The sequence below is a fragment of the Drosophila ficusphila genome, unplaced genomic scaffold (assembly GCF_018152265.1).
Source record: "Drosophila ficusphila isolate 14025-0441.05 unplaced genomic scaffold, ASM1815226v1 contig_791, whole genome shotgun sequence".
Lineage (NCBI taxonomy): Eukaryota > Metazoa > Arthropoda > Insecta > Diptera > Drosophilidae > Drosophila > Drosophila ficusphila.
Window position 1 is genome coordinate 14992645 of NW_025064737.1, and position 13109 is coordinate 15005753.

Below are 13109 nucleotides of genomic sequence, written 5' to 3' on the forward strand. Positions count from 1 at the left end.
TAATAATAATGAGTATAACAATTGAATTGTAAATTTTAAAGTTATCAAATAATAATAAAAATTATAAATATATGTTATACCTACTATAGATCTGGGGAACAAAATTAGGTATTGAATAGCATATAACTTAAAACTAACTCACTAAACAACAAATTAATAATAAATAATTGCATACATTTCTCCTTCTCCTAAACCATCATTTTAAAATATATGTAATCTGTTATAAACATCCTAATCGACTGGTATATAGATAGTCTACCAACTCCGATGCCAGCGAGTAGCAATCGAAATCGCAATAGTAGCAGTGGCAGCGGCAGTGGCAACAACCGTGGAGTGAGGGACTTGGCCCAAAGCATTTTGAGCTTTGCTGCTGCCGTAGTTATTGCTGTTGCCGTAACGGTCGAGAGCCGGGCTCAAATCGCGATTTTTACTGGGCTACAATCGAAGCGCTTGCGATTTTACCCGACTGAATTAAGTGAAAGCGCAGATTCCGTATACGCAGCGTGTGCCCAGTTGAAGTTTGAGGTACGGAAACTATCATAAATCAGCAGACCATCAGATTACTAGATGATGATGGAATTTAGGGAAATTTAAGAGAGCACTACCTACTAACTAAAAAATGTTTTGTGCTACAAAAGCATTTACGTTTGATTTTAAATATTGCATAATGACCTTGACCAAAACAAAGTTCTAGTTCTAGTTGCTAGTTTACAAAGCCTAAGGGGCTGATTGAGAATTTTTTTTCACATTGAGTATAACTTTTTATCTGAAGGCCTTTACACATTTCTGGGCCAACAAGTATAGAGTCAATAACCAGAACTTTCAATCAAGTATTGGAAGCTAAGCTGGCCAGATTTAGTATAAGAAAAGTGCAGAAAAACGGGCGAGACTCTAAGAAGGTAAAAAGGAGCTGTCCAACCTCGACTTACCTTGGCATAAGCTCTGTCAGCGCGAGCGATCCGTTTGATTTATGTATTCATTGTTTCGTGGCTACAAATCCCGTATAGATAAACGTGGTCCGGGTGTATTCAAGCAATTTATGAAATCCCGTCCCGGGACAGAACTCCGAGCCACTCGGCTGGCAGCCACAAGCCATTCAATGTCCAACGGGATTAGAGACAAATTAAAATTGTAATATTTTATTTATGTGCGTTGCTGTTGGCGGAGCTGAAATAACCACAGGAGCAAAAGCGACACTGGAATTGCGGCACGTTGTCCTTTTGGTCCTTGGCCTGGCCTTGGGTATTACGGGTTAATTTGTGTGTTTATTGCAGTTGGCCAAGTTTGGCGCTGGGTCCGAAAGCGACGACCATCTTTGGGGGAGAGAGCTCTCAGAGCCGACACTTAAACGTATTTACACGCGATGCGGGGCCAACAACAAGTGGAAGTTGAGCTCCACAGCTCCACAACCAAACAGCAAAAACAGCCAAAGAGCCACAGAGCCAACAATAAAAGCAGCCGAAACAGAGATGGCAAATGGTAAATGGCAAATGCCGAACGGCAAAACGAAATATTGTAGACTATTTAAAAAATTTATGTGCGGATGTTTTGCCGTCGGGATATTTCCGGTTTATGATGATTATGTTTTGTGTGCGCTTCCTCTGCTCTCGTCCTTTTCGTTTATTTTTAACAAGCGGATTACTTGGCGCCACCCTCGAGTTTTCCCTTCCCTTTCCCTTTTCCCTCCTCTTTTTTTTATTTGTGAACACCCCTCCACTCCTTCAGCACGCTTTTCTTCCGACGCTTTGTTTGCTTCCACTTCCATCCCATTCATCGCGCATAATAATAAACATAATTTGGTTTATTCTTTATTTTTTATTCACTTTTTATGTGTACATTTGCCTAGCCAGAAAATTGTTGCGTGTGCATTTTAATTATTGTTTTGCTTTTTTTATGTATATTGGTTTTTTTTTGTTTGGCTCTCTTTGAATTCCTCGAAAGACTTTCATCACTTCTCCGTTTTTGCTACTAAATATTCACAGTAATTTATCTTGCTACTGACTGAAAGAGGTGTATTAAATGGCACTCTAAAATGTGAAAGAAAGGAAGCAAGAAATGTCTTTCTTTCAATACAACTTTTGGGGGGAAATAAATCCCTCTTAACCCTATTAAATCTTAGTAAACACTTAAGAAGTGTCAGTAAAAATGTCCCCTTTCAATAATTAAAATAACTTGTATCTTTATCTTATCTTTTCAACTAGATTATTTATCGTATATTTGAATCTTTAGGAAAAACATTAAATTAGTTAAAAAAAAACATTTATTACAACCTAAGGTATTTTTAGGGTTTTTCAAAGGGTTTGACATTTGAAGTCTCTCAATGTTGAATGACAATTTATATTCCAGTTTTTTCTCTATAAAGTAACTCCCTTTTTAAAGTCGGACAACGATGAGTAATATGTCGCGCCAACGAAAAAATAAAGCAAGTGGAAATTAATTTGCCTGGGAAACCCAGTCAAAAAACGGGGAACAAGGAGCCGCAGAATAGCAAAGCGAGATACCAATAACAAGAGCTGAAACACAAAAACCAACAAAGGAGTGTAAGGGGTTCCTTTTTTTTTGGAGTTGGGGATTGGGTATTATTTTTATTCCTTTATACAAAAGGCGACATCGTCTGGCTTTTATTACGCTTGGCCATTCGCTGTTGTTGGTGGCGACGGTGGTTCTGTATGTGGTGGTGCTGTATGTGGTGGTGGGTGGTATGGTGGCATGGTGCCATGGCGGCATGCTGGCATGGTGGCATGGCTTGGTCAATGGCCAGCAGCCACAAAAAGTAATCTCTGAGCATAAACGCATATCCTGGACTGCAATTATGCCAAATGTTGAGCATAATGCCACCGCAATTTTCATTACCGCACACGACATGGCCAGCGGACATGTGTGTGTGTGTGTGTGTATGAGTATGTGTGTGCGACAATCTCCTCACACCCATGTCCGCCAAAAATAAATGCTAAATTTTGATACACATTTCGTTGGCGGTGTTAAGCTCTGAAACGCTTATTAGGCCCGGCCAACAAGCGGCAAATACAGCCCGGAAAACACAGGGGAGTTCAGATGAAACAGAAGCAAAAGCAGCAGTAGCAGAAAAAAAAGAAGAGAAGAGAGGAAAAAAAACAATAACTGGGCCTTAACCCAACAATGCCGGAGCTGCATGTACGCCTCATAAAAGTCTAATTAATTAAAATCGTGCCCGGCCAGCCAGCGGCAATCCCAAAGCCAATGTGCCAGCCTCAGTGGCAACCTCGGCAGCAACGCTGCGTATGCGTAATGCGCTCTGGGACTTTCGCCACGACGGCTGGCTGACTGGTTGGTTGGCAGGCGCTAATTAAAAGCCCGCCGCACAACTTTTCTAACCAAAAAAAAAAAAAAAAGGAAACAAAAAAATAATGTGTAAGAATCATAGGAAAATGAAAATTACCGCCTTTATCGATGTGACGAATCGGATATGCCCTGTAATTATATTTTGTGGTGAGAATGAAAGGGAAGTTTAAAGTCATGTTGAAGTTAGAAATTACTTTTTAAATTTTAAAATTTTTACTTCGATTATTCTACAAGCTTTTTAAAACCAAAACATACTTTTTATCCATAATTTTCCGGCTTGATAAATAAAAGTTTTTATTATGTAATGTTTCTTTATAATGAAGTTTATATATCATAGTGTTATTCATGGGTTATAAAGCCAATAGTTCCTCAAAATGTTAGTTCCTCCTTCGAACATTAGTTCCTGTTTGCCAAGCAGCAGCATTAACCCACAGAGACTTGATGGAAATCACTTTTAATAAACTTCTTTCCTACTATTGATGATTTTTATTGCGCGAGCTTTTGCCGAGCTCAGTCCAGGATGTTAATTAGATTTTATTATGCCTGTATCTTTGTGTGTGTGTGTGTGCTGGTGTGTGAGTGGGTTTGTCCTTTGTGCGCTTGCGACGGGGGCCAGATAATGCCAGCGGGGATTATGGCTTATTAAAAGGCTTATGAAAGTCAAAAGAAAAGTTTACTTAATTTCAGTTAGTTAAGCGCCAATGAAAGCCGCCCACTTGAGTATTGGCCAAAGCCAACAATGAGGAAAAAAGTTTGCTCCGGCGCCTCTGCCAAATGGCCAATAAAAATTGCCTGACTTGGGTCAACTCCTCAACGCCCAGCGACTCGCGAGGCTTTGGCAATTTTACAAGAATTTTCGGATTAGACTCGACCGGCACTTTATGGCCAGCACATAAATTCAAATGCTGCCAACATAAAATCAAATAAAAATCTGCAATAAACATCAAATTGACAACACGTTGAATGCAATTCGGTTTTTGGGAAGACTTGGTCGCTTTTCGGCCGACTTATTAACATGCCACCGTATTTGGCACACATTTTATTTTCCCATTTTTGGTTTATTTTTGGCATAAATAATTTGGCATTTTTGTGGGCAAGATTCGCTTTTTATAGATTTTTGTTTTCAATTACTAGGCACCAGCAACCAAACAAATTTGATGAGCTGGAAATACTGTGTGCATTGACTAATTTATTTAAGTGGCTTAAAATAATTAAATTATTGTTTAATATTTTTTTTGTTTAGTTTTAGTTTTGATAAACTGCGTAAATTTAATTGCAGTCTATTTTAAACGCTCTAAAGCATTTTGATCAAAGAGAGCTAACTAAATATTTATGTGAACGAAATGCATTCATTTTATCTAATTAATAAGGCAAACAAACAAATGCACAAGCGTTATTAGAATGTGTGTGTACTGTTTATTCATTTTACGGACGTATCACTGTAGTTGGGTCCGTTTTTATGCGCGGTGTGTTTGTTACCTTGGCTATCGATGGACCGTCATAGACATTCCGCTCCAATGGTTATGAAGGGGAAGTCATACACTCTTGGGTTCACCCTCCTCAAGTTCCTTTGACTAGCCGACTTTGACTTCCTTCCTCTGGTTCACGTTTCTCGGGTATTTCACCCAGCAATTGTGGGACCAATTGTCCGCACTTTTTTTCTCCAGCCGGTCCTGTGCATTTTAATGTCCTTCCAGTACTTTATGTATTCAATTCACCTCTTATTTTCTTTCTTTTTTTTGTCAAAAAGAGTTGAAAACATGCTGGGCACGTGCTGATTGATGTAAAATGCGTAATACGCGTGGTTATGTTTATAGCCAAAAAAAAAAAGGAATGAACGAAGGGAAAGGTTTGTATAGATAACAGTTGAAAGAGGTAAAGTTTTCTAATTACAATATACAAGGCAGTTAAAGGGAGGAAATACTGGCTATTTTCTTTTCGTTTTTTAAAGTCTAGCCATTTTTGGTTAATAATCTTTAATGCATGCAACATTAATTATTGTTTTACATCAATTATATTTTATACATGAAAAAAGATAAAAATAAACGACCTCTAGTTATCTTGATAGCCTATGAAATAGTAATTAAATCTTTATGAGAATTTACGTAAAATATTTTATTTGGGGCTCCACGGTGGTTAAACGAACTGATAAGATAACGCATTATCATTATCACTACAACACTTACAATACACTTTTGTTTTTACTCCAAAACGTGATAATAAGCAAGGCGTATAAGTGTGTAAAAAATTTAGATTATAAACTGTTAACTCGCTTAGTGACTCGCTATACCTAAATTTTATTTTTATATATACTTCGCTTTTTATAATAGTTAGAACACTTAGTCAAAGAGCACCTTATGATTATTATATACACTACTTAAAACTAAATAAATCTTACTTACATTTCCAAAAGGCTACCTATTTCAAATTTACACATGAATATCTTAGGTTATTCTAACCATATGCACACTCAGTCGGTACTCAACGTTTCTTGTAGCTAGTGAGACCAGTTTCCAACCCAAAAAGATCACAATAACGGCACTCAGTCCGATTCTGCCAAAAAGCACCGAAACCATATCTATGTTGTAGTATTGAATAAGGGACATTTCCTGTTCGGCGATTCGCATGTGATCTGCTCCTTTGTGCCGCAGGACATATTCTGTCCACCAAATCGCGGTGTCGATAGGCGACATTGGTTGGTCATGAAATCGTTTGTTCAAATTTATTGCATTTAGCTTGTAACTGGAATTCGAAAGCATTTCCTTAACCACTTCGACAATTTCATCGCGAGTGAGCTTCATTATGTCCAGACTTCTGGCCACTCCCAACTGCTCCATTCGCTTGGTGTTCTGAAACTGATCGTAAAATAATGGCAGACATAACTGTGGAACAGCATAGTGAATAGATTCAATAATGCTCAGAAGTCCAACATGGGTTATGAATATCTTTGTATTGGGATGGTTTAGGATCTCCCGCTGCGGAAGCCATTTTCTCGCGAAGACATTCTTAAAATTCTTAGCCATTGCCGGATTGTTGCTTTTCCAAAGCACTTGCTGTTCCAATTGTCCGAAGGCTTCTAACATCGTTTCAAGCATTCCCGGTGGCAGCCATTTGTCCAGGACTTGCAATCCCATGGAAAAATATATAACTCCATGTTTTGCTTCATCCAGTATTTTTTTCAGCTCATCATCCAAGGGAACTGGTGGCTCATCCAAGTGCATTCCTGCAACTTCCACAATATTGGGTACATTACTCCTCACTCGACCCATACTAAAGTGCTGATTAATAAGGATCAACGCGAATCTCCGACGGAGATCATGAATACTAGCCGATACTCCGGGAAAGTATTGCTTGTAGAGATCTACTTGGCTTGGCAGGTAAATAAATCTCTCCATTAGTCTTTCTTCGGTAATAAAGATTAGATTGTGCCACTTCTCCATCAGACTATGACCAGGTGAATAACCCAAAGCAAATATGGGTTCGTAGACACTCGGTGCCGAGTTCCCCACCAGGAAGTCAATATTCCATGCCGATCCGTAGGCAGCAATTCCCAGCAGCGGTGCATTAAAGTGCTGTGAAAATCCAAGGAGAGCATCCGTGTGGGTGGCCTGCAAAATTATCGCCGAAAACTGGGCACTCGAGTTGTGGAGCAGCTCCTGCACTCCAGGATCCTCTAGGACAAATTTCGAACATTTAAAAAAGTATTCGGACACAAGTTGTGCCTCATTCCATTTGCTTAACGCAAAGTCTTCGTAGTCGAAATCCACATGTTCTAAAAAAATAAAATTGAAATATTGAATTTTATATTATAAACAATAATAATATATTATAAATTTCATTAATGTAGACTATGTAAATAACAATCTTTGGACTGATGACTGATTTCTGTGTTCATTACATTTATTTTTTAAAGCACCAAAATCAAATATTTTCGGCGGGGTTACTAGGCACTATCTTTGTAAACAGACTATTCATTTTTATAGGAAGCTATAATAACAAATGATAAACCATGGAAGTGTAAAGAATTATTTTGTTATTTATATATGGTTGAGGGTCATTACCTTGCTTTAGCATATCCAATTTGGTCACGCGAATGTGATAAACCCCTTCTATGTGGGGCATTTCGGTGACCGATGAAATCACAGTAAGTTGGTGACCGCGTTCCAAGAGTCTCCTTAGATAGGGAACAATAAGCAGGTAGGGTGAGTCATATGTGTACGAGAAGATGGCCAGAATGTTTTCCGATCCGGCCAGTTTGGGGCACAGAAGGCCATATATCAGAGCCGGGAGCAGCAGAGCCCTAATGCTCGTGCCCCTCGACATTTCACGTGAATCGACCGTACATTCCGCTGCCCAAGGTGATACTGTTTTTTATTTGGTCAAAATACCTCGCTGTCAAAACTCGCTCGATCTGGCAATCTAATCAGCGTGAAAAAATGAGCGAAAATGCGCAAGAGCTTGAAATAAAAACTCTTCAGTTAGTCTGTTCAAAAGCGTGCGCTCGATCGTTAAGTTTTCCGCGGGGCGATGGCTTCTTCAGCTTTTCTGGCTCACTTCGAAAGCGACCTGCTGGATAAATGGCTTCGCCCTCGGGACGCATTCGCAGAGCCTCCTTAATTAACGAATATAATTGAGGTTGGCTGATTGCATATGCAACAGCAGCGAAAAGTGCAGCAGGTGAAGTTTTCTAATACAAGGCAGTTAAAAGGAGGAAATACTGGCTATTTTTTTTTTTTTTTGCTAATTTTGCTTATTTGTTTAACTTAAATAATGGTGAGAAAATTAATAAATTATATAAGAATCGTATTTTGACCATAAAAAAGGAAAAAATAAAAGACCACATATTATCTTGATAGCCTATTGAATAATTATAAAATCGTTACGATAATTTTCGTAAAATATTTTATTTGGGGTTCCACGGTGGTTCAACGAGCTGATAAGATAACGCACTATCAATGACTAAACCACTTACAATTAATACATTTTTTTGACTTCACAACGTGATTATAAGCGACACATAATAGTTTGTACAAAATTTAGATTATAAACTGTAAACTCGCTTAGTGACTCGCTAAAAAAAAAGTTTTTTACGTTTTAATTTTTATATTATATATGCAAGACTATTAAGTTAGAGAGAACCATCTATTCTAAACACTTTTTGAAACAAAAGAAATCCTACTTATGCATTTCCAAAAGGCTACCTACTTTAAATTTCAGGTTTATCTAACCATGGGCACACTAAGTCGGTATTCAAGGTTTCTCGTAACCAGTGAGACCAGTTTCCAACCCAAAAAGATCACAATAACAGCACTCAGTCCGATTCTGCCAAAAAGCACCGAAACCACATCTATGTTGTAGTATTGCATAAGGGACATTTCCTGTTCGGCGATTCGCATGTGATCTGCTCCTTTGTGCCGCAGAATATATTCTGTCCACCAAATCGCGGTGTCGATAGGCGACATTGGTTGGTCATGAAATCGATTGGATAAATCCATTGCATTTAACTTGTAACTGGAATTCGAAAGCATTTCCTTAACCACTTCGACAATTTTATCGCGAGTGAGCTTCATTATGTCCAGACTTCTGGCCACTCCCAACTCCTCCATTCGTTTGGTGTTCTGAAACTGATCGTAAAATAATGGCAGACATAACTGTGGAACAGCATAGTGAATAGATTCAATAATGCTCAGAAGTCCAACATGGGTTATGAATATCTTTGTATTGGGATGGTTCAGGATTTCCCGCTGCGGAAGCCATTTTCTCGCGAAGACATTCCTAAAATTCTTAGCCATTGCCGGATTGTGGCTTTTCCACAGCACCTGCTGTTCCAATTGTCCAAAGGCTTCTAACATCGTTTCGAGCATTCCCGGTGGCAGCCATTTGTCCAGGACTTGCAGTCCCATGGAAAAATATATAACTCCATGTTTTGCTTCATCCAGTATTCTTTTCAGCTCATCATCCAAGGGAACTGGTGGCTCATCCAAGTGCATTCCTGCAACTTCCACAATATTGGGTACATTACTCCTCACTCGACCCATACTAAAGTGCTGATTAATAAGGATCAACGCGAATCTCCGACGGAGATCATGAATACTAGCCGATACTCCGGGAAAGTATTGCTTGTAGAGATCTACTTGTTTTGGCAGGTAAATAAATCTCTCTACCAGTCTTTCTTCGGTAATAAAGATCAGGTTGTACCACTTCTCCATCAGACTGTGACCAGGTGAATAACCCAAAGCAGACATGGGTTCATAGACACTCGGGGCTGAATTTCCCACCAGGAAGTCAATATTCCATGCCGATCCATAGACAGCAATCCCAACCAGTGGTGCATTAAAGTGCTGTGAAAACCCATAGAGAGCATCCGTGTGCGAGGCCTCCAAAATGATCAGCGAAAACTGGGCACTCGAGTTGTGAAGCAGCTCCTGAACTCCAGGATCCTCCAGAACAAATTTCGAACAGTTGAAGAAGTATTCGGAAACAAACTGCGCCTCTGTCCATTTGCTTAATCCGAAATCTTCGTAGTCGTAATCAATAAGTTCTGAAAATAATGGAAATATTTAATTTCATATTATAAACAATGATACTATATTATAAGTTCATTGTCTCGACTGTCTAACTAACATTTCGTGAAACCACTCCAAACACAATTGATTGATTACGGCGTTCATTGCGATTATTTTTTATAGCACCATAAACAAATATTTTCGGAGGGGTAACTAGGCACTATCTTTGTATACCGATTGTAAATGTTTATAATTGGCTATAAAGACAATTGATAAATCAAGGAAACCTAGACATTAAAATATCTTCGAGGACTGTTACCTTGCTTTAGGATATCCAATTTGGCCACGCGAATGTGATGAACACCTTCTATGTGGGGCATTTCGGTGACCGATGAAATCACAGTAAGTTGGTGACCGCGTTCCACGAGGCTCCTTAAATAGGGAACAACAAGCAAGTAGGACGAGTCAAATGTGTACGAGAAGATGGCCAGAATGTTTTCCGTGTCGACCAGTTTGGGGCACAGTAGGCCAAAAATCAAAGCCGGGAGCAGAAGAGCCGCGATGCCCGTGCCCCTCGACATTTCACGTGAATCGACCGCACATTCCGCTGCCCAAGGTGATACTGTTTTTTATTTGATCAAAATAACCCGCTGGCCAAGCACTCGATGTGGCAATCTAATCAGCGTGAAAAAAAATGAGCGAAAATGCGCAAGAGTTTGAAATAAAAACTCTTCAGTTAGTCTGTTCAATAGCGTGCGCTCGATCGTTATGTTTTCCGCGGGGCGATGGCTTCTCCCGCTTTTCTGGCTCATTTCGAACGCGACCTGCTGGATAAATGGCGCTCGGATCCTCGTCATCGCCCCCTTCGAGACGCATTCGCAGTGCCTCCTCTTGATGCCCTATATAGAGGCCCTGGCCGAACGGGGTCACCAATTGACGGTTATACATGCCTTCAAGCACTGCAAGCCAGTTGGAAATGAGACTTATATACGCATATCAGATAATAACAATGTTTTTGCAGGTGAGTTACAATAAGAAGAGTACAAATGAAGGAGAAATATTACATCCATATTGATTAAGCCAAGACATTTTTTAGATAAACTAATTGGCACCCCCCTTACAAAATATAGACTATAGATAACAAATATTGTTTTAGTGGCAATCGCAAGTTGGTTTCTCAATTATATGTAATCGAAACTCGCAGATTACATGTTTTAAGAAACCTTTGTTTTGATGTCTTTTACAAAGAATAATCTTAAAGAACATTATTTTTATAACATCTTCTAAAAATCAATGATAATTTATTTGTGTTGAATGTAAATTCTATTTGATATATTATTCTTTGCTTCCTTTCCTTTATTCTAGAATTTGAGGAGTTTATGGTATATGCAACGACAAACAAATGGGAGGAAATGAATTCCATGGCGAGAATCATGATAAATGCCGGCCTGAATGTACTAAATAATGCGGAAGTACGTGCCTTAATGAAATCAAATACTACCTTCGATGCTGTAGTTGTAGAAGCGGGTTTCACGGATGTACTTTTCGGCTTGGGAGAACTATTCAATGCTACACTGATTGGAATTTCCACCTGCGGAGCGGATTGGAATCTTAATACTTTGGTGGGCCACGGAGTATCCGTTTTGGTGGAGCCTCTTATGCCAATGAGCGCGATACCTGTCAGAAATGTTTGGGATCGTATCTACATGTGGTATTACAACACCGAAGAATGGCTGCTTTTGAATTTGGTGTTCATCCCGAAACTGCGACTGGTTCATGATCATTTCTTTGGTCATTTGAAAAAGAGCTTTGTGGAAACCCGTCAGGGGTTTTCACTTATGCTGCTTAATCAACACTTTAGCCTTTTCAGAGCTAGATCAAGTGTTCCGGGAATGATTGAAGTTGGTGGCTTCCACATCCCCAAAATGGATCCCACACTTCCTGAGGATCTGCAGATATTTATCGATGAGGCAGAACACGGAGTCATCTATTTCGCTTTGGGAGTGGAGCTGCAGAGTAGAGATTTGCCACAGGAATTTCAGAAAATGCTGCTTAAGATTTTTGCATCATTGCCACAACGCGTAATTTGGAAGTTCGAAGGAAAACATCCAGCGAATGTATCAAATAATGTCTATTTGTCTAAGATGTTGCCACAACAAGCAATTCTGGCACATCCAAATGTTAAAGTTTTTATAAGTCACGGCGGAATGTTAAGCATCTTTGAGGCTGTTTATTACGGAAAAAATATTATAGGTCTGCCTTTGTTCTACGATCAATTCAGGAACTTGGAAGTTCTGGTGGAGGAGGAAGTGGCCATCGAGTTAAGAATAAACAGCATGACTGAAGAGGTGATGCGTGATTCCCTGGATCGCCTGTTGTATCAACCAAAGTATCGGGAAAAAGCACGTTCTATTTCCGAGAAATTCCGGGATCAACCTATGCACCCTTTAGATTCAGCCATCTATTGGACCGAATATGTTATACGATACAAGGGCGCAAAACATATGAGGGTTTCCCAGTCGCAGGTGAAGCTGGCCGAATATTATTCCCTGGATAAATTCCTTATGGTCGGAGTAAGACTTTTCTTGGTTGTGGTTTTCGTTTTCTTTGCTCTTTCCAATAGAATGGTTTTCCTTAATTATTTGGCTCGATTTGTAAAGTCTTTCATACCTGTTATTGGTATACAACGTAATGTTGAAGTGATAAGATGACTTATAAATTATTTAAGTATTTTATTGAATTTAAGTGGAAAATTTTAGAACGATTGCTTTCTACTGAGATAACAGCGCCCATAATAATATTATAAGCAGTAGATAAAAAGGTCAACAAACAAATGTTATGATCAACAAACCTATTTAAACCTACCACAAAAAAATCATAATTATGTACTGCTACTATTAAAATTAAAATAAGCTTAAATATTACGGATTTTAAACAAAATCATCATATAAAAATGAAAATTTTGTAATAAGGTTAAAAAAAATCCAAATAAATAATCGATTTCTGCTGGCTGCGCATTTGAAATGTATATTTCGACTTCGATTGTAATTATTTTATTGGTGTTATAGGTAGATTACAGCAGGGACAATGAATGATAAGCACTTTGTTGGCATTATCTAATCTTAATTTTCTATTATTTATGATTGTTTCCAAGTTTTTCTAAAAGCATTATTGAAACGGTTCAGTTTTTTGGTCCATAGTGCGCCGTACATTTAAGCAAATAAATATATAAAATATAAATTGTTTTTTGTTAAAACAAGTTTTAATGTTTTTTTACAAGAT

General features: G+C 38.7%; 3 protein-coding genes across 3 annotated transcripts; 1 reads left to right on the forward strand and 2 right to left on the reverse strand.

Moving 5' to 3' along the window:
* Positions 1 to 5338: 5338 nt before the first annotated feature.
* Positions 5339 to 7644, reverse strand: LOC108087057 (UDP-glycosyltransferase UGT4-like). The gene is made up of 2 exons (XM_017184233.1): positions 7383 to 7644; positions 5339 to 7093 (listed from the first exon to the last, which is right to left on the reverse strand). The coding sequence occupies exons 1-2, from the start codon at positions 7642 to 7644 to the stop codon at positions 5766 to 5768; spliced, it is 1590 nt and encodes a 529-aa protein (XP_017039722.1). The 3' UTR covers positions 5339 to 5765.
* Positions 7645 to 8209: 565 nt separating this feature from the next.
* On the reverse strand, positions 8210 to 10429 carry LOC108087088 (UDP-glycosyltransferase UGT4). Its single transcript, XM_017184270.2, has 2 exons — positions 10147 to 10429; positions 8210 to 9862 (listed from the first exon to the last, which is right to left on the reverse strand). The coding sequence occupies exons 1-2, from the start codon at positions 10406 to 10408 to the stop codon at positions 8541 to 8543; spliced, it is 1584 nt and encodes a 527-aa protein (XP_017039759.1). The 5' UTR covers positions 10409 to 10429; the 3' UTR covers positions 8210 to 8540.
* Positions 10430 to 10576: 147 nt separating this feature from the next.
* Positions 10577 to 12855, forward strand: LOC108087091 (UDP-glycosyltransferase UGT5). Its single transcript, XM_017184272.1, has 2 exons — positions 10577 to 10848; positions 11193 to 12855. Exons 1-2 carry the CDS (start codon positions 10596 to 10598, stop codon positions 12536 to 12538), a joined length of 1599 nt encoding a protein of 532 aa, XP_017039761.1. The 5' UTR covers positions 10577 to 10595; the 3' UTR covers positions 12539 to 12855.
* The last annotated feature ends 254 nt before the right edge of the window (positions 12856 to 13109 follow it).

Coding starts and splice junctions, on each gene's coding strand:
- LOC108087091 (XM_017184272.1), top strand. CDS start 10,596: ATGTTTTCCGCGGGGCGATGGCTTCTCCCGCTTTTCTGGCTCATTTCG. Junction 10,849..11,192: donor TAATAACAATGTTTTTGCAG/GTGAGTTACAAT, acceptor CCTTTATTCTAG/AATTTGAGGAGTTTATGGTA.
- LOC108087088 (XM_017184270.2), bottom strand. CDS start 10,408: ATGTCGAGGGGCACGGGCATCGCGGCTCTTCTGCTCCCGGCTTTGATT. Junction 9,863..10,146: donor ATTGGATATCCTAAAGCAAG/GTAACAGTCCTC, acceptor CATTATTTTCAG/AACTTATTGATTACGACTAC.
- LOC108087057 (XM_017184233.1), bottom strand. CDS start 7,644: ATGTCGAGGGGCACGAGCATTAGGGCTCTGCTGCTCCCGGCTCTGATA. Junction 7,094..7,382: donor ATTGGATATGCTAAAGCAAG/GTAATGACCCTC, acceptor TTATTTTTTTAG/AACATGTGGATTTCGACTAC.